The sequence below is a fragment of the Spermophilus citellus genome (genome assembly GCF_964194105.1).
Source record: "Spermophilus citellus genome assembly, chromosome: 11".
Lineage (NCBI taxonomy): Eukaryota > Metazoa > Chordata > Mammalia > Rodentia > Sciuridae > Spermophilus > Spermophilus citellus.
In genome coordinates, this window is record NC_138192.1 from 984,489 (window position 1) to 1,008,423 (window position 23,935).

At 40.6% G+C, this 23,935-nt stretch overlaps 1 protein-coding gene across 1 annotated transcript in view; it reads right to left on the bottom strand.

Annotated features, from left to right (window-relative positions):
- Positions 1 to 1,238: 1,238 nt before the first annotated feature.
- Positions 1,239 to 23,935, bottom strand: part of LOC308630506 (intermembrane lipid transfer protein VPS13C-like) — a gene marked incomplete at both ends in the record, with an annotated part of 188,708 nt that continues 166,011 nt past the window's right edge. The window contains 1 exon segment of the mRNA XM_081260612.1: positions 1,239 to 1,619. Within this exon segment, the coding sequence (XP_081116738.1) occupies positions 1,239 to 1,619 (381 nt within the window).

A 23,935-nucleotide genomic window follows, 5' to 3' on the forward strand; every position in this document is an offset into this window, starting at 1 on the left:
TGCTGCCTGTGTGCAGTGTGCTGCCTGTCTACACAAATGTGCTGCCTGTTTGTGCAGTGTGCTGCCTGTGTGCAAGTGTGCTGCCTATGTGTGCATGTGTGCTGCCTGTGTGCAGTGTGCTGCCTGTGAGCAGTGTGCTGCCTGTGTGCAGTGTGCTGCCTGAGAATCTGTTATTTGGTTCTGGGACTCAGTGAGCAATGGACAGTGGTGGGAGTGTGTTCAAGTTCAAGGTATGCTACAGCAGGTGACTGAGAGCACTTACTCAGGGTCAATTCAAAACAATCTAGAGATCAAGGACCAACAAGATGACCTTAAATACATATCTTTAAAATCTAGTTATTTATGGAAAACAGTTCCTTGAAAATAAAAACAGACTTATCATGTGATTTTACTTCTCTCTCTCTGTGTGTGTGTGTGTGTGTGTGTGTGTGTATATATATATATATATATATATATATATATATATCAATATCTATGTATGTACATACACACACAGAAAATAGAAAAGAGGATTGCAAAGACTTGCACATCCATGTTCATAGCAACACTATGTATACAACAGCCAAGAGGCAGATGCACCTCACATGTAAAATAAAGAATGAATTGTTAAACAAAACTTGGTATAGACACACAAGGAAAATGCGGGCCAGACAGACTGACAGACAGCGCCTAGAAAGGCGAGCATGGCGGGGAGCTGGGCGCCGCCAAGGGGGCTGCTCATAAAAGCAGATGGGGGGAGGGGACGCTAACCTCCAGCGCTTCAAAAGTGACAAAGCTGGTCATGGCAAACCCATGCATGATTTCCTCTTCGGCCAAGGTGGACTCGCGCGTCGCTTCCTCCGCGGGGGTCTGGGCCCTGACCGGGCGGAGGACGGGGGCTTCCCATTGTCTTCCCTGTTGGAACCCGACGACCAGGCGAGCGAGGGCGCCCGGGTCGGTCGGCCCCAGCGGCCCCAGACCGCCCCAGGAGCGCCTCTCCCGGTCTCGCTGCGACCGACCGCCGCTTTTTGCGGAGGCCATGGCCCCGAGCTGGGCCATCCCTGGCTCTGCCACACTGGGGTCCCCGCGCTCGCCGCCCGCAAGCCACAGGTTCCGGCCGTGGCCACACAAAAAAATTGACACGGAGCCCTCCCTCCCGCGGCACGGCGTCCCTCCGCCCAGCGCAGACGCTCGCCGCCCGCACGGCGGCCCGCAAAGGTCGCGGCAAAGTCGGGGCGCGGAACTTCGCCCGCCGCTGCTCATGCAGGAAACTCACTGCCTGGCTCCATGAGGTCCAAGCCGCGCAGCCAGCAGCGGCCAGGGCCAGGCAGCGCGAGCCCAGGGCATGTGCGCTGGGGCGGCCGGGCCTGCGCACTGGGGGTAGCGGGGTGCCGCGCGGGGCCGGGGGGGGGCGAGTGGCAGGGGGCCGCGCGGGGGCGGCATCCGGAGCGACCCTCCGCGCTCACTGCGCGCCTTCTCGGGACACTTGCTCCTTGACCCACCCTAGGAGCATCAGGGCGTTTCCCCCTGGCGACCCGTGGACGCTCCCGGCGGGGACGCCGCGGGGTGCTCAGTGCCAGGGCGTGACCAAGCGCTGCAGAGGGAGCGGGTGTCTGGCAGCGCGAGGCCCCGCAGCGCTCCTGCAAACATATTCTTCAGTCTCTGCCATATGAAGCCAATGAAAGATGCCTGCTGGTGACCAAATGATGCTCATGCAAAAATGTGGTCTGAAAATTTTAATAACCCTTATGTTTTAAAAAATTGTGTCTTTATTTCTTCTCAGTAAAAGTTTTCAATTCAAAATTTCAAGTGACTTGATCAAGTGTGAAAATTGATGGAAGTTCATATGAAAAAATTTAAAATGACTCTTTAAAGCATCCAATGAGAGACCAAGGTGGTGTTTTTTTTTTTTTTTTTTTTTTTTTTTTTACTGATTGTAAACCCAAGTGTCAATTTTTAATGGATTTGATAGATGACTCCTGATGAATTATGATTTTTATATTTATTTTTAAAGAGCAATATAGAACTTAAACAGATCCAGCTAAGATACCATTCTGGTTGAAGAAAGTATCCACCCTCTGGAATTACATAAAAAAATATACTAGATACTGGGGACATGCCCTAGTTCAGTTCCCAGCAACACACACACATACACACACACAAATAACAATAATAATAAGTAAATAATAAGTAAAAATAATAAATTCTAGTCCAGATCCAGTTACAAGCCTCCTATTCACAAAACTTAGTAATTAGTTTGTCTTTCTGCCATGTTCAAGGCCTTTCATGGTCTGATTCCTATTACCTCTCAAACTCCTTTATTTCAGAATGTATTTTTCAGTGCAACCTAAGCTAGCTCTTTCCAGAACACCTCCATACCCTTGCCCATGCTGATCCATAGTCCAGAATCTCCTTTACTGCCATCCAGATTTAATGAATTTCCATTCACCTATCAAAGCCAACTCATCCAGAAAGCTTATTCTTAGTATTTCCATTTAGAATTATCATCCTTTTTCTATTTATGTGGCACTTTAATTTGTGGGCTTATGTATATTTCAATGTATTGTTAAATATTTTGAAGTAATATAATGACAAATTATGTACTTTCCCATTTCTAAAAGGGCTTATATTATTTACAAAATAATTAAGTTGAAGGATAATTGATAAAAAAAAACTACCTACCAGATGAATACTGTCTATATACCTTTCCAAAGTACCTGACCCCTATTATGTACCTGTCTAGAGTCCTGTCCAATCTCTGCAATCCCAGGCCCCTTAAATCTTCTTTTCCCATCCCCCAGGGGATATCATTACTCTGAATCCCACACTTACCATTCCATGCATTTCTGTATATTGTTAATACATATGGAAGTATCCCTAAGCAATATATAGGATTATTTTTGCACGTTTTTTAGTCTACATACATGATCAGTCTATATGTATTCTTTTAAAATTTGCTGTTAAAGTCATTGTTTTATTTGTCAGAACTGTTGATACATACAGTTTCTGGGCATTGTTTTCACTGTTGCTTACTAATTCCATCACATGTACATTCCACAACATATTATTTGATTTCTATCTCATCAATAGAAATTTAGATTGCTTACAATTTTTGTTAGAAATAGCACAGTGCAGAAGGAGTCAGGGTCCCCTCTGTTTATATTTCTGTTATGGGACTTGCCACACTATTCTCTTATTTAGTTATTACACATACATTCTGTGACTCAACTGTCACAGGACTTGGTGGGCAATGCTGAATGCTCAATGAATGTAAACTGATTTTCAAGACTTATCCTTTCTGTATTTGAGTTTAGATTTTGTAGACTTAGGCTGCTATGTTTTATAGTACAGATGAAGACTTAAATCTTTAGATTTTCACACTTCTCCTTCAGAAACTCTAAAAATAAGTTGGAAGGAAACTCAAGACTTAGTATTAAAGGGGGCTCCTTAGCCAGGCAAGTGTGGTGGTACACACCTGTAATCCTAGTGACTCTGGAGGCTGAGGCAGTTTAATTTGGTAAGACCCTATCTCAAAATTTAAAAAAAAGGGTTGGGGATGTATCTCAGTGGTAGAGAAGCCATAGGTTTAATCTCCAGTGTGAAAAGTGGGGGCAAGTTGGTCCTTAAAAATGAGTTTGTGGTATTCCTGAGTTCCTTAATGCCTCTGTCAATTTTGGAACACAATAGATGTTTCTTTATGAAATAATGACTACCCAGTGATCACATTTCTCTCTTCAAAAGCTATTAATTGTTTTGCAAGATCAAAAAAGAAATATTTTTATCTGTGATGAAATCATCCTGGCTTTCAGAACAAACAAGCAAATACTTTGTTTTTTGAAACATCCAGATAAATATATTGCCCCACTCCTAGCATGGATTTATATTACCAGGAAGTTTCATGAAATGGTTACATAGAAGGATAATCGATAAGCTAGCAGAAAAATATATAGATATATATATATAAAACATATATTCTAAGAAAAGTAAATATTTGTTATGTGTTGAACAGAACAAACACATTATACTGTTTTCTGTCTTTGCAGATAAGACCCAAAGCTTGAAAACAATGGGTTTATGCAATGCAAATAAATGTATTAAAGTCTTCCTTTTTTAAAAATGAAAAGAAAAATGTTTATATGTTGTCAGCACAATTCTATCCTATGTTGTGTTTTTCCTGAAAGTTCAAATTTGAAGGAGGAATTTTATGTATACAAAATGAATATTTATGCACACAAAAACATTTGTAACATTATATTTGGGGGAAAAACTTGAAAAAACAACATAAATGCCCTAAAATCAAGGATAAGTAACTTATAACATGAAAATATGTTAGAATTTAATGAATCTATTAAAGCTATGATTTTGTGAAACTCTGTATTTGTTAACTAATAAATAGAATTGTAAATACCTCTGATTACAATTGTTCTGTTTTTTTTGTTTGTTTTGGAGTTTTTTTGGTACTGGGGATTGAACCCAGGGTGCTTTACCACTGAATTATATACCCAGCCCTTTTTTTTCATTTTTATTTTGAGACCGAGTCTCACTATTTATATTTAAACCTCATGTTGCTGAGGCTGCTCTCGAACTTCTAATCCTACTTTTTCAGACTCAGGAGTCACTGGGATTTCAGGTTACAATTATTTTTACAGTTGTTAAATTGTATGTTATTTGTCAGAACAAAGTGTAGAAGAAACAAAACTGCATGTGTAAATTTGGTTTGTTTTAGTGGTAATATAAACGGAAATGTATCTATTTTTTAAGTATTTATATTTTAGTTGTAGTTGGACACAATACCTTTCTTTATTTATTTTTATGTTGTGCTGAGGATTGAACAGAGTGCCTCACACATGCTAGACAAGTGCTCTATCACTGAGCCACAATTCCAGCCCCAGAAATTTATTTTTAAATTGCTCCTTCTTATACTAAATTTAATATGATAATAAATAAAGCATCATGTTTTATTTTAAAGAGTAAAGTGTGTATATTGTAGTAATCAAGTGTCCCCATTTGCTTATAACTGATGGTTTTCCCAGAATGCTGAACATTTCATAACTAAAATCAAAATCATCTTGGGTGAGTGGGAATGATGAGTCACCCTATAAAGTATCTTTAATTGGTAGGAGAAATGATAAAAAATTATTTCTTTTTCCTTGAGACCATAGGGATTGAACTCAGATTTACATTGGCACCCCTTTACTCTTATATTGAGACAGGCTCTTGCTAAATTGCCAAGGCTGGCCTCCAACTTGAGATCCTATTGTCTCAGCCTCCCAAACAGCTAGAATAATAGATGTATGCCACCATGCTCAGCAAGAAATTATAATTTAATTTCAATTATTAAAAAATAAACTAGATACTAGTTTGGTCACCAATCAGAAATTATTTATATTTTAACCTCTTCCATGTCACAGCTACTCTTAGAAAATTGCACGCAAGGTCTTAAAGAGACAACCTTCTAATTACATATTCACCTGGTATCCATTTCAACAAATGAAATTAGTCTCAGCACACATTAATTGACATAATTACTGAAACATCAAAATCAGATTAGCCACTGTAGCTCAAAGAAAAATAGAAAAGAATCCATTGCTCCAGCAAATTGCAAACGTGTTTTCTAAAAAGGGCTCAAAAAGGTTGTTCAACTTGTAGATAGTTTTAAATAAAGCTAATAAAACATGGCTATAATAATATTCATTCATGAGACAATTCTGGTTTCTTCGTATGTTTTGGCTATATTGCATTTAAACTTCAGTCTTTATAAAATCATGCACTTTGTTGATCTTGTAATCCCCATTATACATGTTTTAGTGGCATAGCACTCCTGTTCTAAGAAAAAAATTGTATCTACCATTTGTGTTTTCATAATTAACAATCATACAGTTATCCTCAAAGCAGAACAGCAGCAACAATGACACCATTGTATTTGTAAAAAGCTTACTTCTCAAATTCCTGGCTCTTTTTCCTAAAATACTGACATCATAGTAAAACACTGTTCTCCCTGCTTTGGGTTCAAGTCATCTAATAAATCAGAGAAACATGAATATAGCAAAAAGAAGACATATGTTAGTGCGATTCTGCAAGGCAAAAAATGCCTTTGCCAGGCTGGGGATGTGGCTCAGGTGGTGGCGTGCTCGCCTGGCATGCGTGTGGCCCGGGTTCGATCCTCAGCACCACATACCAACAAAGATGTTGTGTCTGCCGAGAACTAAAAAATAAATATTAAAAAAAATTCTCTCTCTCTCTCTCACTCTCTCTCCTCTCTCACTCTCTCTTTAAATAAAAGATATTTTAAAAATGCCTTTGCCTGGGCTGGGGATGTGGCTCAAGTGGTAGCACGCTCGCCTCGCATGCGTGTGACCCAGGTTCGATCCTCAGCACCACGTACAAAGATGTTGTGTCTGCCAATAACTAAAAAATAAATATTAAAAAAATTCTCTCTCCCCCCCCCACACTCTCTTAAAAAAATTAAAAAAAATGCCTTTGCCAAGACTTCTTTATTGATTACATGCCATCTATCCGTTTGCATCTCTCTTCCTTGTTTCCTATGCCAGGTTATTCTCACCACTTAAAATGTAATTTGCACAATCCACCTTCCATGCACTCTGTTCTGGTTACTGTGCTATTATTAGACTACCTCAGTTTTACAAGATCTTTTATCAAAGCTCATTAGCATTCTTATCATCATCATGATTATTGCTATTATTTACTTTTGCTCTTCTCTGCAGAATGTTTTCTCTTTATTGCAACACTTGGTATGTTCTCTCTATTATTTAAAAGCTGGTTCACACATTGGTGTAGAATTTGCTTTTGTTGTAAATTAACTCTGATAAATCAGAGAAACACAAGAAAACAAATTATTCAAGATAAAAATAGATGTATACTTGGATTATTTGTTACTGTTCCTTATCACCTAAAATCTTCACTATCAGTAATGTCTCTTGAAAACTTTTCTTTCTGACACAGTATTGGTTACTAATTGTGTTTACTATCAATAATATTTGAATTTTGTGAAATTACAACCAGAATTAAAGTGAAATTACAAAGTGAAATTACAACCAAAAATATAATGGAGGAGGGGAACTGAAATAAAGAAGGGAAATTATACTTCACCATTTAAAAAAGAAAGACTTTAATACATTATTTGCATTTGCATAAACCCATTGTTTTCAAGCTCTGGGTCTTATCTGCAAAGACAGAAAACAGTATAATGTGTTTGTTCTGTTCAACACATAACAAATGCTTACTTTTCTTAGATTCTTCCCATTAGGTACCCCAAGCCCTCCACTTAACACTGATCAAAATTCAAAGAGCATGTCAGTTTATCTTCTCACTTTGCCTTAGCACCTCCATTACACAAACACACTCCAGGGTCTGTCTGTGGTCCAGCCCATGCTTGTAGAGATCTAATGATTATCCCAATTACTTTTGTAGAAAGCAATCAAACTATAGCAATCTTACAATCACCATTGATAACGGATGCCAGAACCTTTGACAAATAAAATCTCAAAGTGTCACTCTTCACATCTCTTATTAATTATAAGGAGAAATAGTACATTGCAGACATTTGGTGAGTTCTGCCTTAATCAAATGACCCAATATATTGTACCAATTACAACAGCACATAAATTTGGATATGATGCATTGAGTACACATTAATACCTATATGATATTTCTTCAAAAAATTTTATGATGCTGGAGATCATACCCAGGGCTTTGTGCATGTTAAGCATGTGTTCTGCATCTGAGCCCTTCCTTCCAAAAATATTTAACCTGAATCTAATCATTAAGAGACAGCCAGGCAAATTCAACTTGAGGGACATACTGAAAAGTGGCACAGATTCTAAAAAAAAATGTTAATACTATAAAAGTGAACAAATAAAAAAAAAGACTAGAAAATTGTAACTCAAGGGAGGGTAAAAAGATAGGAAAATTGAATGTAACAGATAATCTTGGTTATATCATGGAATGCAAACAAATAAATAAAACTACATGAACTGTATTGGAACCATTGTTAAAATTTTAATATAGAGTTTATTTTCAGATAATAATATTGGATCAATGTTAAATTTCCCAAGTAGTAGTATTGTGGCTATGTAGAAGGATGTCCTTTTTCTTAAGAAATATATGCTACAGTATTTAAGGATGAAGTGTCAGGATGCCTGCAATAAATTATCCAATGGTTCAACAATACCTATACACCAAGGGAAGGAGTACAGAAACAGAGAGCAAATGTGGCAAAACGTTAGCAATTGGTAGATACAAGCTCCTCATTATACTTTGCCTGCAACTTTTCTGAAGATTTGAAATGTTGCAAAAAAAAAAAAAAAAAAAAAAAAAAGCTTGGGAAAACCTATTAAACCAAACGGGGACGTCACTAGGGCTAAAATTCTAGGTAGATTGTGAAATGGGAAACACCTGGCATCCAACTCATAGTAAACACTCAAGAAATAAATTATCCTTAATCAGTGAAAATGTTTGAAGTTACTAAAAAGATGGCCACCACAATTTTTATTTTAAGATTAACTTTACAGAGTTATAAGTTATACATGCCAAAATGTGTCTACCTGTACATTCGGCACCTTCAACCAATGGACGGCCTTGTACCTGCTCCAGTTGAGACACACTCTCTCCCACCCAAGGGCTCCCCTTTGCTGTCCATCTCTGCCAATGCATGACCCCAGGCAACCACTGTTGTGCTTTTGACACTACTGATTAGCTTCGCATGTTCTAGAATTTCATAGAAATAATCTCAGTATGTGCTCTTGTTCCTCGTGCCTTTCATTCAGCCTGTGGTTGTGAGAGCGTCTCTGCTGATACATGTATTAGTACTTCCTTCATTGCTGAGTGCAGTTCCATTGTATAGATGTGACTCCATTTTTCACCCATCACACCTTGTTGATAAACATTTGAGTGTATTCCAGTTTGGAGCTCCTGTGAATACACATTTTTGGATGTTGTACACTAGAATTTTGTTTTTAGTTTTGTTTTTCATGGTGGTGGAAGGAGCACATATTTATTTTTCTTTGGGGTAAATACATGGCAGTAGACCATCAGGTCATATAATATACATATAATATACATGTAACTTTTTTTAACCAGAGATTGAACTCAGAGGTGCTTAACCACAAAGCCTCATCCCCAGCCCTTTTTTATTTTGAGACAGTGTCTCACTAAGTTGCTTAAGGCCTTACTAAAGGCACGTCATAACTTTTTAAGAGACTACTGAACTGTTTACAAAAGGAGTTGCTGGTATATCCACCCAAAGAAAGATCTGAGAGTTCCAACCCTTTGTATCCTCACTGACATTTGGTATTGTCAGTTCTTTAAATTTTAGGCTTTTTGTTTGGTGACTAGTGGTTTTAATTGGGTTTTCTCTCATGAATAATTAACAAGTATTCATGTACTTACTAGCTCTATTGAAAAAATACATAAAAATTCTTTAAATTTCACCTAGAGTCTCATGTAATGATTACTTTTTTTTTCAATTGCCCTAGCAAATAGTTACAGATCTTACCTTCAATTTGCGTAGGTAATCTGCTCAGGTATATTTTAAAATCAGTATTTGCAGATCACTATAATTTGCAAAGGATAGTTTTATCTAATGGTTGTTTTTGCCTTTGCTGAGAGTGTCATGAGTACTCCCCTGGATCCCTGCAAACTGTCCAAGCTGCCCACTCAGTTTACCTGCTGTCTTCTCCTATCCTCCAGTCTCCCTGCAACTAGCCCAGACAAAGGAACAACTTTCCTTAGGATCCTTCAATGGCCCTGCTCAGAGTTTGGATTGGGAAACTAAAGAGCTGTCTGTACATGTCTCTGCACCCTTCACCCATCAAACCTCCCCTCCCCCTCATTCCCCTTCTTCCCAACTGTACCAAATGCCAGCTGTTGCCCTGAGGTGTCACAGTACTGCTTGCCTCTATTTTTCATATGCTGTACCTCTGCCTAGGATTCTCTTTCTTAAACTTGAAGCCTCACATTAGCTAGCATCTTCTCCAATTATCTGTCCTCCACCATGATGTTTCCCAATATTGCTCATGTAATGACATCCAGAGAAGTTATGATTTTGAATGGTAATGAATGAATTGAGGAGAACCAAGAGGCCACCTGAGACTTCTCTGGCCAGAGAGGACCAGCCCCAACCCATAAGTCAGCACCTGTATTCTGTTTGCTTCTATGAAAGCAGTAGCTACAGCCTTCAAAGACACTGAGTGCCCCTGCACCTGTGTGACTGTCATAAACAAATGCAGCTGGTGAGGAACCTGGTACTGTCCCTGTCTGACCCATCACTGCACACAAATGTGACAGGAGGGACAAATTAGCAGAGCCAAATCTTATGGCCCATTGCCTTAATTATTGGCTACAAAACAATTAATTCCCTTTCTGGTATACTGGGTGGTATAGGTCAATATTAAATGTGGAAAATGGCATTTTCATTTCTGTTATAGTGATGAGAGTTATCCCTTCCATGCAGAAATTGATTTTGTTCCTCCTTTTTATACTCAACAGACTAACCCTCTCTGAATTTGAGGAATCTTCTGCAAATTGCAAGCATCTATTGTAATGAAGATTTCTCTTAGACTACAAGACTGCCAAGCAATTCCCAAGTCCCCCATGAAACATTCACTTCCACTAGTTTCTGTCCAGCAGCCTGAAACCAGAACACTGTGCACATGAGAAAACTGAAATGTGGCTCCATAATCATCATAAGAAAACTCATACTCAACAAATGTCCTTTCTATACTGCTCTTGTTATTTTTTCCTGAGTGGTTTAATTTAAGAGTTAATATCAAAGCTCCTTATGTAGCTCCAGGCATCCTTAGCCCCTCAAGAGGAAGAGTTTGTCAAAAACAACATGTATTCAGAAGAGACAGATGCTTTTCTTTTTTAACTTACCTAGAACTGAATACTATTTCCAGAGCTAAAATTAAAGATCTGCTCTGCTGCAGGCTATGGCAGCATCTCCAAACAAAAGCTTTCCTGGCAGCCTCAAAGCAAACCTATTTGACCCTGAGCACCCATCATTTCTGAGTGTTTTCACTGCCACTCTTCTCTCATAAAGAAGTAAATCAGGAGACAACAAAGACAGGCAAGGTAAGCTGTCAATCATTTCAAATATTCATTTTTCTGAATAGAGTATTTTTTTCATGATTTGCTAAAAATGCATGGCCACTCATTTGGAATCCCTTCATTAATGTGAGACATTAACTTAATCTACTTTGCCATTTTGGAGAATTGTCTTCATTTAAACTCCTTCTCTCATTGGAAGTTTAACACCTCTACCTCCCAACACTGTTTTGTTTTGTTCAAACCCCTGGATTCAGTTAAACAAGGCATTTTTATAATATCACCATAATTTACCTGAGAACAGAGCCCTGTCTTATTCAGGAGATTGATGTGTGCATGTGACAGTATCCTTAAGCTCTCAGAAAGAGCACAAACATTAACCACCTTTATTTTTATCATCTCTTCAGTACCTGATACATAACAGAGACTCAATGTATGTCTGTTGAATTAATCTAAATGTGGACAAACAGAAAAGACACAAAGGGAAATACGTCATGAGAATGATAATATGTTCCAAATAGAGAGTCGTCCCCTGTGCAAGCATTGCCAACCTCCCAGTGTTGGTCTTGGATCAGAGTGGGCTCCTGATACTGATTGCATACTCATAAACAGATGTGATTGCCATCATGGGTCATCTGGTGCCAACCTAGAGTTGCATTCAGTGCTCACATTTCCCAAAGAGAAAACTTACTGCCGGTGGCACCTAGTGAGCAATGAGATTTTCTGGTCCCACAGGGAGCCTGAGAACATCACCGCTACCCACCAAGAGAGCTCTTCTCCTCAACTACACCCCCAGAAGTCCCCTCCTGGCTACTCATGCACTGGACTCAACACTGTCATCAGAGAGTAACAAGCTACCAAAATGAGGATGTCTTTCACACAGAGGGTTTTACACATTGGGATAAAGAAAAAGAGGTATAGAGATAAAAGTGGAACATAAAGGTCTTATCCATCACAGAGATGTCACACAGCAGAAAGGTGACATGCTAAAACTTGCCACCATAATGTCATGTTAATCTGGCTCTTCACTTCATAAAGGGTGATGATAGCACATGGAAAAGGGACCAATAATACCAGGGCTTCTCAGATCCACCCAGAGAAAACAGTCCAAGAGCATATTTCAACAGGAGGAAACAATGTATGCATCAAATTGTTCAGTGAAGAAATATCAACAGTAGGGGAAAAATGAGATGAACCAGGATGGAAGATGGAAAGCAGGTGTTCAGGCTAATAATGGACACTGTGCCCACTGTGCAATATTTATCCCCAACTTAAAAATATGTTTAAGATGACTACATTGAAACATGGACAAAAGTGTATAATAACATTAAATAAAAAGTAAAAGGAAAAATTAAAAAGCAATAGGCCATAGTTATGGATTACAGTTGTGTAAAAAAATAAGTGTTTGGAGAAAGGTTTGAAAGTGTTTTCAGATAGGTTTGAAAGTGTTTTCAGATGTTTTGGAATGGTTATCATTAAAAAGAAGCTGTCCAATTAAAGTTGTTTCAAAAAATATAATAGTTACTTCATCAACTTTTGAATTCAAAAGAGCAAAAATATTTGTTCACACTCAAAAGAGATTTTGAAAATTTAGATAAGAATCCTAAATAACTCGACATAGCAGTCAATTGAGAACACTTTCCACCTGGAGTCACACCTAACCTTGGGACTCTCAATTACAGATGCAGCAGTCAACTTGGGGCATTTCAGGAAAAGCTTTCAGGGGAAGCTCTAGAAGTGCTAAGCACGAATCCTCCTTTCAACTTCCCTAAAGCTCCAAAAGCCCACCAATGAGCACATTTTTTTAAAAGAGAGAGTGAGAGAGAGAGAGAATTTTTCAATATTTATTTTCTAGTTTTCGACGGACACAACATCTTCGTTTGTATGTGGTGCTGAGGATCAAACCCAGAATGCACGCATGCCAGGCAAGTGCGCTACCACTTGCGCCACATCCCCAGCCCACAATAAGCACATTTTTGAGCCCAACCCTATTTTAACTCTCAAAAAAATTTCTTGAATAGAACAATTCTGCACCTTGTAATCATAAGATGGGGTTAAGAAGTATCCGATGTGGAACAACAGGAAGAGAGTCTCAGTTACTTTTAATGTTGGCTGATAGGGAAAGGAGTTACAGCAAATCATCCCAAACAGCGGGCACAGCTGAAATGAGTGAGGATGGGCTACACACATGACATCATCAGTGGGTTACACGTCAGTTCTTCCCAGATGCATCTCATTACCTAGCTCACCTGAAATAAGAAGAAGGTGATGTTGAGGTGCCTCACAGGAGGCATTGTGAAAAATGAAATTTTGTTCACTTACCTTGTTTTTTTTTTTTTTTTTTTTAGATTTGAACAAGGCATTGCTAATAAACCCTTCCATCAAACTCAAAAGGAAATTCTAAAAAAAAAAAAAAAACCTCTTCATATGACCCAGAAGGCACCCTTAAGTGCAGGCTGAGTGAAGTGTTCCCAATTGCACTAGGGAAATGTTCCCATTTACATAGGAAGCCCTGGGGTAGAACAGCTGCTGTTGCTGGCAGCCCAGGAGGAATGGGAGAAAAACTGCTTCCAGCAACCCCAGGCATCCCTTAGAATTGCATACAAAAGCTTACCCTTCACCTTCCAGAACAAGCAACAAATAGCTCTTTTCCCACATTTCGCACCAAAATAAAATTTAATTTCCTTTCCCTACCATGTCACCCCCACTGTGTTAGGCTGCAGAAAATGTCAGCTTCCAAATAAGAATAAGTCTAGGAAAACAGAAACAACCTGCTTCCCACACATTGTCCATGGTTCTCAAAATGTCCTCAGATGGGCAGCATCAACCTCATCTGAGAACATGTTTAGAAAGGAAATTTGCAGCCCCACCCCAAATATCCTGGGTCAGAACCCGTGTTTCAGCAAGCTCTCCATGTGGGTCTCCACTTTACACTGTGAGTAGCAATCATCCCATTAAAAGTTTAAAGTGAGACCACTTGTCTGGACTCCGCTGTTGAGCTTGGTCACACTTTATGGTTTCACCAATGTACTCTCCAAAAGGGGAACAGCCTTCATGAACCGGCAGCAATAAAGCATGGAGCATAGTCTGGAGAGGGAGAGGAGAGCCTGGGCAGAGGAAGGAGAGATGAAAAGGCAGCTCGGACTATCAGGAAAAATATAAAACAGATCAACTGATCTACAAAACAAGATTAAGGTAAATCAGCACAAAATATGAACGGGGACCTGCAGTAGACCTTCGTGACTCTCTGGATATTCAAATAGAATTCAGAATCTGGTCAATGCTAGAGGCAGAAATTTTGCTTCTGGTGGACAACTTTAAAAGCTGCATGGAGGCCCCCCCAGCCAGGTCCTCCCCACTGCAGCTGCCAGGGAGGCCACCTGTGCACGTGACAGAGATGTGGGATGCCTACTGCTGATCGGCCCACAGGGCAGAGCTCTCCCCGTCAACTTGACCTGAGAATCGACATTAGTGTTATTGATGTACTGAGAGTTCAGGGTGAAATGTGCTACAAAGAGCACCAGAGGAAACTGAGGAGGTGGAAAGGTCAGCTTAAAGGGAGGTGAGGGTCCACACTTGTCCTGGCTAGGGTGTTAGCACTGACCAAACCGTTAGCCCCGGGACCCACATAATCAGGCATTATGGGAACATGACAAGACCCAAGTTATGCCAGATGAAGATAAGCCATCTTTACTTAGATGAGGTGAAAAGAGGAACAGAGGGACAGCCCTAGGCTGTGCAGTTGTCTCTGTGGTTGAGCCTCTGACAGAGAAGCAGGTGTCCTGCCCCATTCTGTCCTATAGAGGACAGCCCAGTCACCTGGAGTCACCCCTGTATACACCACCAGCCCCTCAGCTCTGCTAAACAGGCTTGATTCTCATCACTTTGTATGGCATAGTAGATCTAATAGGTTTTTTTTTTTTTTTTGGTGATTGCTCATAGGCTTTTGGAACTAGGATCTCTGGAGTCCCCATAAGCACCATCCAATATCTAGCCACTTTATTTCAGAATTCTCTCCTGGAATCAGAATTCTACCAAGACTGAGTGACCCTGAGGGAAATGGGTATTGTGTAGCTTTCCTTAAAAATACTAAGCAGAGGAAACAACTGTTGATTCAAAACTTGATCAATTACCACAGGGAAAATGTGCACATTAGCAGATTATTAGTTGTTGTTGGGACTTGAACAAACTCCTTTCTTAACATGTACAATGATGTATTTCTGTGTTAATGAAATTAGGGGCTTAAAACATCTAATTTTTGCTCAGAGGATGAAATATAATTATTCCACTGTCAAAATGATGACCTTGCCGGGCATGCTCTTGTCCTGGTGTGTATGGAGGAGGTTCCTGCTGAAGTAAAAGGCTGGCCACCCACCGTGCTTGCCCCCTGACTCTGCTGCTAGGCGTGCTGCAGGTAGCAGCAGAAGTGGACAAGAAGGCCTGTCCAGCTGGCACTCATTGCCAGTTCTCCCATGAAGCAGTCTCTCTCGAGGATCATCAGTGTGGGGAGAAGAAGCTTGGGGAGGGGTCACAACTCTGTGGAAAGTCTGCCTTCAAACCCAAGGGACTAGGGAGGAAAGGCCCAGTTTATTGTTATTTTGTAATTTTATTTTACCTATTATATGCTATTTTTACTTTATTTATGGTCGTGGGCTGCACAACAGTTTATTCAGGACTACATGACCTGGTCAATGAGGGATTAGGAAAAGGACAAACAGACACAAAAATACAGAAACATCTGGGGCTTGGAGTTTCAGCCTGCTGCTGGTGGGGGAACCTGGGCACTAGCCAACTGGGCACATGCATTATGTAGGTTTCAACATCAGATGGACTTATTGTGAGAAAGGTCTTCAAGATAAACAAAACCAAAGCTGAGGGTAAAGTCAGCCCAGTTAGAACTTATCAGCTTGTGCCCATAATCTTCTACCTCCAGGCAGCAGATGTTTGAACCCCAGATTATGAACTAATAAAAGTCCTTGGCTAGCAAGAAATTTCCCTTTGAACAGGGCATCACCATACAGCCTGCTGCTGCACCATGATGTGGCAGAGGGCATCTAAGGCAAGACAGAGCAAGCATGCTGCAGGGTGGTTTTCACAGCACCTTTGCACTAAGAAATCCCCAAGAGAGGTGTCCCCTGTGTCTCTCATCATTAGGTTTTTATTTCTTACATTCATTTTCTTATTTATATATAAAGCATTAAGTTGTGAAAGTGGAGGAAGACTATGATTCCTCCATTTCATTGTTTCCTTTCACTAAATAAAGAAGTGAGACAAAACAAGGGCAGATGCGAAGTGAGAAAGAAGAGTGGTACTAGCACTAGAAATAGTCCCTGTTTCCCAGACTTCTGGATTCTCAATTTCAGGAGACTTTGCTGGTCATTGCTACCCCTGGTCCAGACAGATTCATAAAAAGATGTACAAACCTTAACATGATGCAGTTCTTTACATAGATGAGCTGTTCTCAGTCTATTTCTGTTGCTATGGAAAAGTATCTGAGGCTGGGTAATTTATAAAAAATAGAGTTTTGTTTAGCTTATGTATCTAGCAGCTTGGAAGTCCAAGAGAAGGGTGCCAGAGTCTGCTCAGCCTCTGGAGGGCCTCCTGCTGCACCATGATGTGGCAGAGGGCATCTAAGGCAAATCAAAGAGAAAGCATGCTGCAGAGAACTTGCTTTTATAACAGAGTCACTCAGTGACCCATTAAGCTGTGAATAGTCCACCCATTCAGGAGGGATGCCCTTCTGACCCAGTCACTGCTCAAAGACCCCACCTCCAAATGCCATTAGCATATAAACTTGGGGACTATGCTTCCCAACAAGAAACTCAGGGATGCATTCAAACCACAGCAGACACCTCAAGTGGCCTTCACTGCCTTTGCCATGTATGAAAGATGATAGAGATGTGCACTCCTCTACTTTAGGACTAATGTTTTAATGTGTCAGAGGGAGGGTGCCACTTTCATGCCTTCTTCCTCTTATGGATCTCGTCATCAGCTGCTTTGTGATTGTAGTTTTCATGGAAAACTGGCTGTGCATTTGCTTTACACTTTATTCTATAAGCAACTGCAAACCACTGCAAATCTTGCCTACATCTGACTTTCAAAAAATAACTAACATAGCAGGATTTTGATTAGTTTAATTACTGACCTCTCTACTTGCCAATCTGGTATTGGCAATAAGAAGTAGCCTGGCAAATTTTCAGAAATTTAATTTATGGCATAAGCTGTATGCAAAAAAATTCCCTCATTTAAAATCTGGTGCAATTTTTTAACCTCCAGAATGACGAATGCAGTCTAAATTTACCTGCGTAGATATTCTCCGACTCCCTCCATTGCTGTGGAACCCCACTGCTCAGGTGACAGCTGGCAAAAAAACGCCATGACAAGCTCTTGGCACAGTGTCAACAATAGCATGATAACATGTTGCCCTATCAGAAAATAAACCCAAATGATTAGATGACATACAGAGGAGGAAAATAGCCTATATAGTCCTATTTCTGAAAATCAAACAAGATCAAAGTGGTAAGTCTCTGAATTAGAAAAGGAGAAATGCACATGTATCCCTTTCCTGTGATACACAAACTCCATGGCATAAAAACAAAAATTTATGGTTGCAAAGCTCCAGAGACCAGAAGTCTGAAACACTAACAGGTTTGTCTCCTGCTGAAGCCACAGGGGAGAATCTGTTCCAGGGCTCTCCCCTGCTTCTGGGGCTTTGCTAGTGACCTTTGGTGTTACTTGGCTTGTAGAAGCACCTTCCTGAAATGTGCTTCATGTTCATGTGGCATCTGCCTTCTGTGCATGTCTGTCTCCAAATTTCCTGTTTCTACAATGAAGCCAGTGACATTGGAATGGAGCCCATGCTGAACACCTCATTTTAACTGGATTACCCCTGTAAAGACTCTGTCTCCAAATAAGGTCACATCTCCATACTGAGAGTTAGGACTGCAACATATGAACTTGGGGGAGGGGACACAATTCAATCCACAGAAGTACATATTCATGTCATCTGGGGTGGGAGGTTGGGTTTTGCCATCCAAACATAACCTGGTACTTGCCAGTGCCTTTACTACTTGGAGAAAGCAGCTGTTGTGGCTGTGGGCCACATCCTGAACTGTGAGGAGCCACTCAGTCCAGGAGTTATTCTGGAGATCCCTTCCAGCTGACCAGAGACCAGGCTCTCTTAGTTAAGCTAATTTCAGAAATAAAATACCACTCCATGTAGTTCCTACAGAAACCTTTAAGCTTCTGTGGACAGTCCAAGAAGGATGTGATTCTTAGGCACAAACCTTGTTCCTCCAATTCAGCACCAAATAGAAATATTTGTTGATGTAATTGTTCTTTCATTTCCTAATCTTCTGTATGTGTTTAGTGGATTGCATAATGTCCACCTCAAAAGACACAGATCCAACTTGTAACACCCAGTAACTACGGATGTGATATTATTTGGAAACAGAACCCTTGTGGATGGAATTAAATTGACTCTCAGCATGAGATTCTCCTGTTTAGAGTGGGCCCTAAATACAGTGACTGATATGCTTCTATGAGGAATGAGAAAGAGTTTAGACATACAGGCCTCCCAACATAGGCAGGACCCAAAATACCAAGACTGTGGAGTAAAGGAAAGTTCATGAGTGAAGGATGTAAAGTTAACAGTCTAATCACTCTTCTCCCAAAGTACTCTCTCAACATGAGATGTACAGGGGAAGTTAGGATCAAGAAATAAAGGAAGAAAAAAAGAAGAAGGAAGGAAGGAAGGAAGAGGGAGGGAGAGGGAGGGAGGGAGGGAGGGAAGGAAAGAAAGAAAAGAAAAGAAAAAGCTAAAATTCTAAAGCAGAGCTATTGGAATCTTTACGGTATTAAGTAAATGAGTATTGAGACTGGATGAAGAGGAAGATCCAGGAAAATATTAGTTTTCACTTGGGACCCCTGCAGGATGCTACTGCAGGATGGTAAGGGTAAGTTGAAGCACAGTAGACCTCATGGAGAGTGGAAATGAGGCTGTACAAACAGTCCCTGACTCACATTGTTTGACTTACAATTTTTCCCACTTTACAATAGTGCAGAGGTGCCATGCATCTAGTAGAAACTGCATTGTTTTGAATTTTGATGTTTTCACAGGGCGTGGTACTCTTGGGATTCTGGGCAGCGGCAACAAACGATGGTGAGGGGCCACAGCTGATGCTCTGCAGTGTGTTCCTAGGACATGATGTTTGGTAGGCGAGGTGTGTTAAATGCAGTCCCACTTACCATGGGTTTACTGGGACCTAGACCCATCAGGAGTCGAGAAGAATCTATATTCATTCCAATCCCCACCTGAGTAGCAGTGGTCTGCTCCTAACCAAGCTCCACATCAGGAGCTAAAGAGAACCTTCTTGGGAGGGAGATAACAGGATCCAGAGCCTCTGTAACTTCCCATGGGTACAAATGTATGTGAATTCACAACATTCAATAAAAATGTAGCAGCATAGCAAGAGACGGGACATATCAAGAGTCTGGAAAAAGAGAAGAAAAGACAATGGAAACATACCTCCCAAAATAGGTGAATCCACCAGGAAGATAAAACAAATGGTCTGATCCTGGTAAAACAGGTCTTCAAGTGATTGTTATGTTAGAGAAGCACAGAGAGGGGTGTTTCTGGGTGATAAAGTGGACTCTAGACAACAGATCTGGGCCCTGCAGACCACAGCATACGTAGGCTAAGGAGGTAAGGAGGGAGACAGCTTAGGGACACTATGGATTCTGAGAAATGAGTGTCCTTCCCCTCATGCTGATTCCCTCATATTATTCTCAGATCTTAAGCAAGGTGTTTTGAGCAACCCTACCTTAATAAGTTTATGCCTTGGGCATTAAAGGAAGAGTTGTGTCAGAGTTCCTACATGAGGTGTCCTCAGGGGTTTGCCTGTGTGGAAAGGATCACCAAGATGGCGCATGGAAAATGGTGGAAGACATCATAAGCAGGCACGTGTGGTAGATTCCTTGGTAAGGGACTAGACTTCTGTAGTCAGGTCACATGGAGTCCTGGGTTCTGACATTTGATTATGGCCTCTGAGAGGCTGAAAGCTTGGAACACTTGGGCTTCTCTTAGTTTGAACATCATGTTTACTTTTTTGGGAATAATTTTCCAACTATCAAGTAAAAAGATTGCCCCAAAGGAGATATGATCCCACTGTGACTGAGCAGGAGTTGATGGCTACAGATCCTGAGGAAGGACTTCCTATTTCAGAGGGAGATTTCCCAGGCAAGCCTGTTCTATCCACATGCTGGACATTAGTAGAGTTATAATCTTTTAAACTAAAAATGAGAAAATCATTCTATAAATATAAAAAGTAGGTTAACTGTGTGGCTTGAGGAGAACTTATTGAAAGAGTCACTCTCTGCCTGCTGTGACCTGGAGAGTCTTGCAGTCCAGGGCTGCTCCTCAATGGCACTTGGGACAGAAACAAAAAGCAAGAGCAGAGAACCCAGGGGCAGCTGATATTCTCTAGGGACTCAAGCCGTGAATTCATGCTGCCATCAGAGAGAAGCCTGCAAAAGGATACATATATCCAGTTTGGGGCAATAATGTATCCTGCACCTGGAAGAAAGGTAAGATTGGTAAGGTCAGGAGAGCACCCTTATTGCTCCCATGTAAAAGGCTCCATTTGAATATATTCTGATTTCAGAGATGGTAATATTATTTTAAAATGTGTCTTTAAATCACTGTCTTCAGTGGCCTAACCTATTCTTTTGAGAAAAATCAATACACAAAAAGCAAGTCAACAACTAATTGAGTTAATATTAATGGAAAGAAAATTTATCTACCAACAACCACATTATTGAAAAGCATGGCCCTGAATTTCTAAAACGTCTCCTCAGGAGAGTAGAAACTCTTTTGATTTTGGCTTTTTCTTTCATACTGAGTGTGATTGCTCCTCTTGATTTTGCTACTACTAGCTGGATCCACAGAGACCTTCACTTTAACCTGGCATTACAATGGAGCACTGTTAAGTTTTGTGAAATAAATTTCCTACCTGCATTGAATTACTCGTAGAAGGGTTTATATATCTACACAGAACTGTCAAATTGAGGATGTATTCCAGAAGGGAGTTTTATCAAAACTTTATTTTAGGTTTAAAAATTAGAATTTTTTATTGCTGATGGACTACAGTAAACTAGGGATGATTGTTTATTTCCTTGAAAACAATAATAAAAAACAGATCCTGGGTGGTTTTCCCTGGATGGTGCGCCCACAGCAAAGTTTGAGGGTGTATGTTTTGGGTGAGAGGTATCCCCCAAAAGCTCCCATGTGAGACAGTGCAAGAAGATTCAGAGGAGAAATGATTGGTTTGTAAGAGTCTTAACCAAGTCAGTGAATTAAAACCCTGTTAGGGAGTAATTGAGTGGTAACTGAAGTGCTGGGGTGTGGCTGGAGGAGGTGGGAATTGGGGCATGGCTTTTAGTATGTGTTTGTATCTGGTGAGTGGATTCTCTCTCTGCTTTCTGATCACAATGATGTGAGCTGCTTCTCTCTGCCACCCTCTCCTGCCATGATGCTCAGCCTCACCTGGAGCCCTGAGGAATGGAGCCAGCCTTCTATAGACTAACACCTCTGAAACTGTGAGCCCTCAAATGCTTCCTCCTTTATAATTGTGCTGGCCAGGTCCATTATTCATAGCAGCAAAAAAGCTGACTACAACAGAGGGTACTCTTTGCCCAGGTCCTTTTGAGTTTCCATAATGAATCAAGTCACCCAACCTCCCAAACTAGGAAATCAAGATAGTAAAAGCTAGTCCATCTCTCTGCAATCCCATCCTGTTCCATCAATTGACAGGCCCTGACATTTTGGAAATAAATTAATTTTGTTTCCATGCACCTTCTCTCATTCACTTTCTCAGTCTTCCTTGATGTTGACTCTTACTCTCAGTCTAGTTTTCTTGACTCTCTGACATCTCACTGGTATTCTCCTCTAATCCCTTTATGTCCGCTCCTCAATAAGATCAATTCACTTGTCCTACCCCTAGACCCACCCCCGGCTAGAGTAAATGGTTTTGAAGACTTACAGTGATGTGATGTGTTCTCCCTGCCAGGAAATATTTTGATTTAATAGAAGATCAATGGAGTCATCCAATGATTCTCAGCCCTACCTGAACATTAAAATTTCCTAGAGCAATTTTTACAATTATCAAATTCCAAGGCCTCATCCATAGATACTCTGATTTAGTGCATCCAATATTTTTTTATAAATCCTCTCCAGGTGAATCTGTTGTCAAGAGATTGGTAAGAAATCACTATTACCCCAAGGGAAGGAGAAGCAGGTTGGTTACAGGGCTAGGTGGAGGCCTGCTTAGAAGGCTGCCTCAGATCTGACCATGTTGGTGACTGGCTATGGGGCTAAACACCTACCTGTATCCTCTTGTTGACTAATAGGAGGAATTTCCCACAAGCCTAATCTAATCAAAGAATAGAAATTGATTTCCTCTGATGACCTACCCACACCAAGATCTTTCAGATGCAGCTGGTCCCGTGATATAGCTCCTCCTCAGAGTTCTTCCTTCCCAGGACTTGGCCATTTCTCCTCTTGTCCTCAGAGCCCAGACACATCCATCTTATGGGGCCCGGAAAGAAACAAATGATAAAACTTTTTTTATATGTTTATCCTCTTTATTCCATTAAAGTGTAGCATAGACACCTGTCAGAGACAGAGAACAGAAGATGTCACTTGGCACTCCTACAGAGCAGACAGAAGACTCTAATGCCCAGCATCCATTTCCAGGGACATCTATCTATAAGGATGTGCAAGTAGACCACACTCCTCTCTGACACTGGCCATCCTTGGCAATAGCAGGATTACCTCCTACAGGAGATGCTCAGGAAATTGTCCTTCTGCTCTGTATATTGGCCTTACTATCATGTAAAAGTAGAACAGGGTAAGGCTGAACTGTTTTGCACATCATCTCAAGAAATTTTATGCTTCAGATTTACTTCCTAATTATATTATTTATGTTCCAAACTGATAGCCTTTTAAAATTGCCATTATACAAGCATCTTGAGTCAGTATAAATTGCCAGTGTTTGGTGACATGGCATACTGCAGTCTTAGAATGTTTTATAACAGGTTAACATGATCAATGGACCTGGTTAGGAAACCAGGGCTGGTGTTAAGTGGTCTTTGTCAAGTCCATGTAGCCAAAGAGCCTCCATATGTAGGCACTAAGAACAGGAGCTTCCAGAAAACAAGGAAGGAGAATTCAAAGGCAAGGAAAAGCCAGAGGATTTTGAAAACAGGTAAGGCAGACCCGCCATTCACTGATTATCTCTTTCACTAGCGTTTTCCCACTCAAGAAGACAACGGTGTGAACTGGCAGTGAACTAGACTCACTAGTCATATGAAAACTATACATTCCTTAGCATAGTCACATGAATGGGACATCTTGGAGACATCTGAATGTCTTCCCATGTTGTCCCTTCCCTGTGATGCTTACTCTGGACTCATGATCTTTGAGAACACAAGGAGAAGGCCAGGTCCTTCCCTGGCCAGCAAGCGATCCTTTCCATGTCTCCACAGTTTCTGTGGCTTCTGAGCTATCACTAGGGACCCCTCTCACTTTAAGATTTAGATTTCTGGGGAAAGAGAAAGGTCTTGAAGTCTGGATGTCTTTTCCCACCTTTGACCTTGACATTGATATGTGGGTCTTTGCTCTTAGAATATCATTTTGCACACAAATGGGGGAGTAAACCAGATATCAAAGCAAATGTCAATTTAATATTCATTAAAATATCTAGAAGACCAGTTATTGCCCTTTGCAATTAGGACAAATGACCAGATTTGGTGTTCCACTCATTTTCATCCACCAGTGTGGGCTGAAATGCACCTTTTTGAATGATCTTTTACTTTTTCCAAAGTATAAAAATCT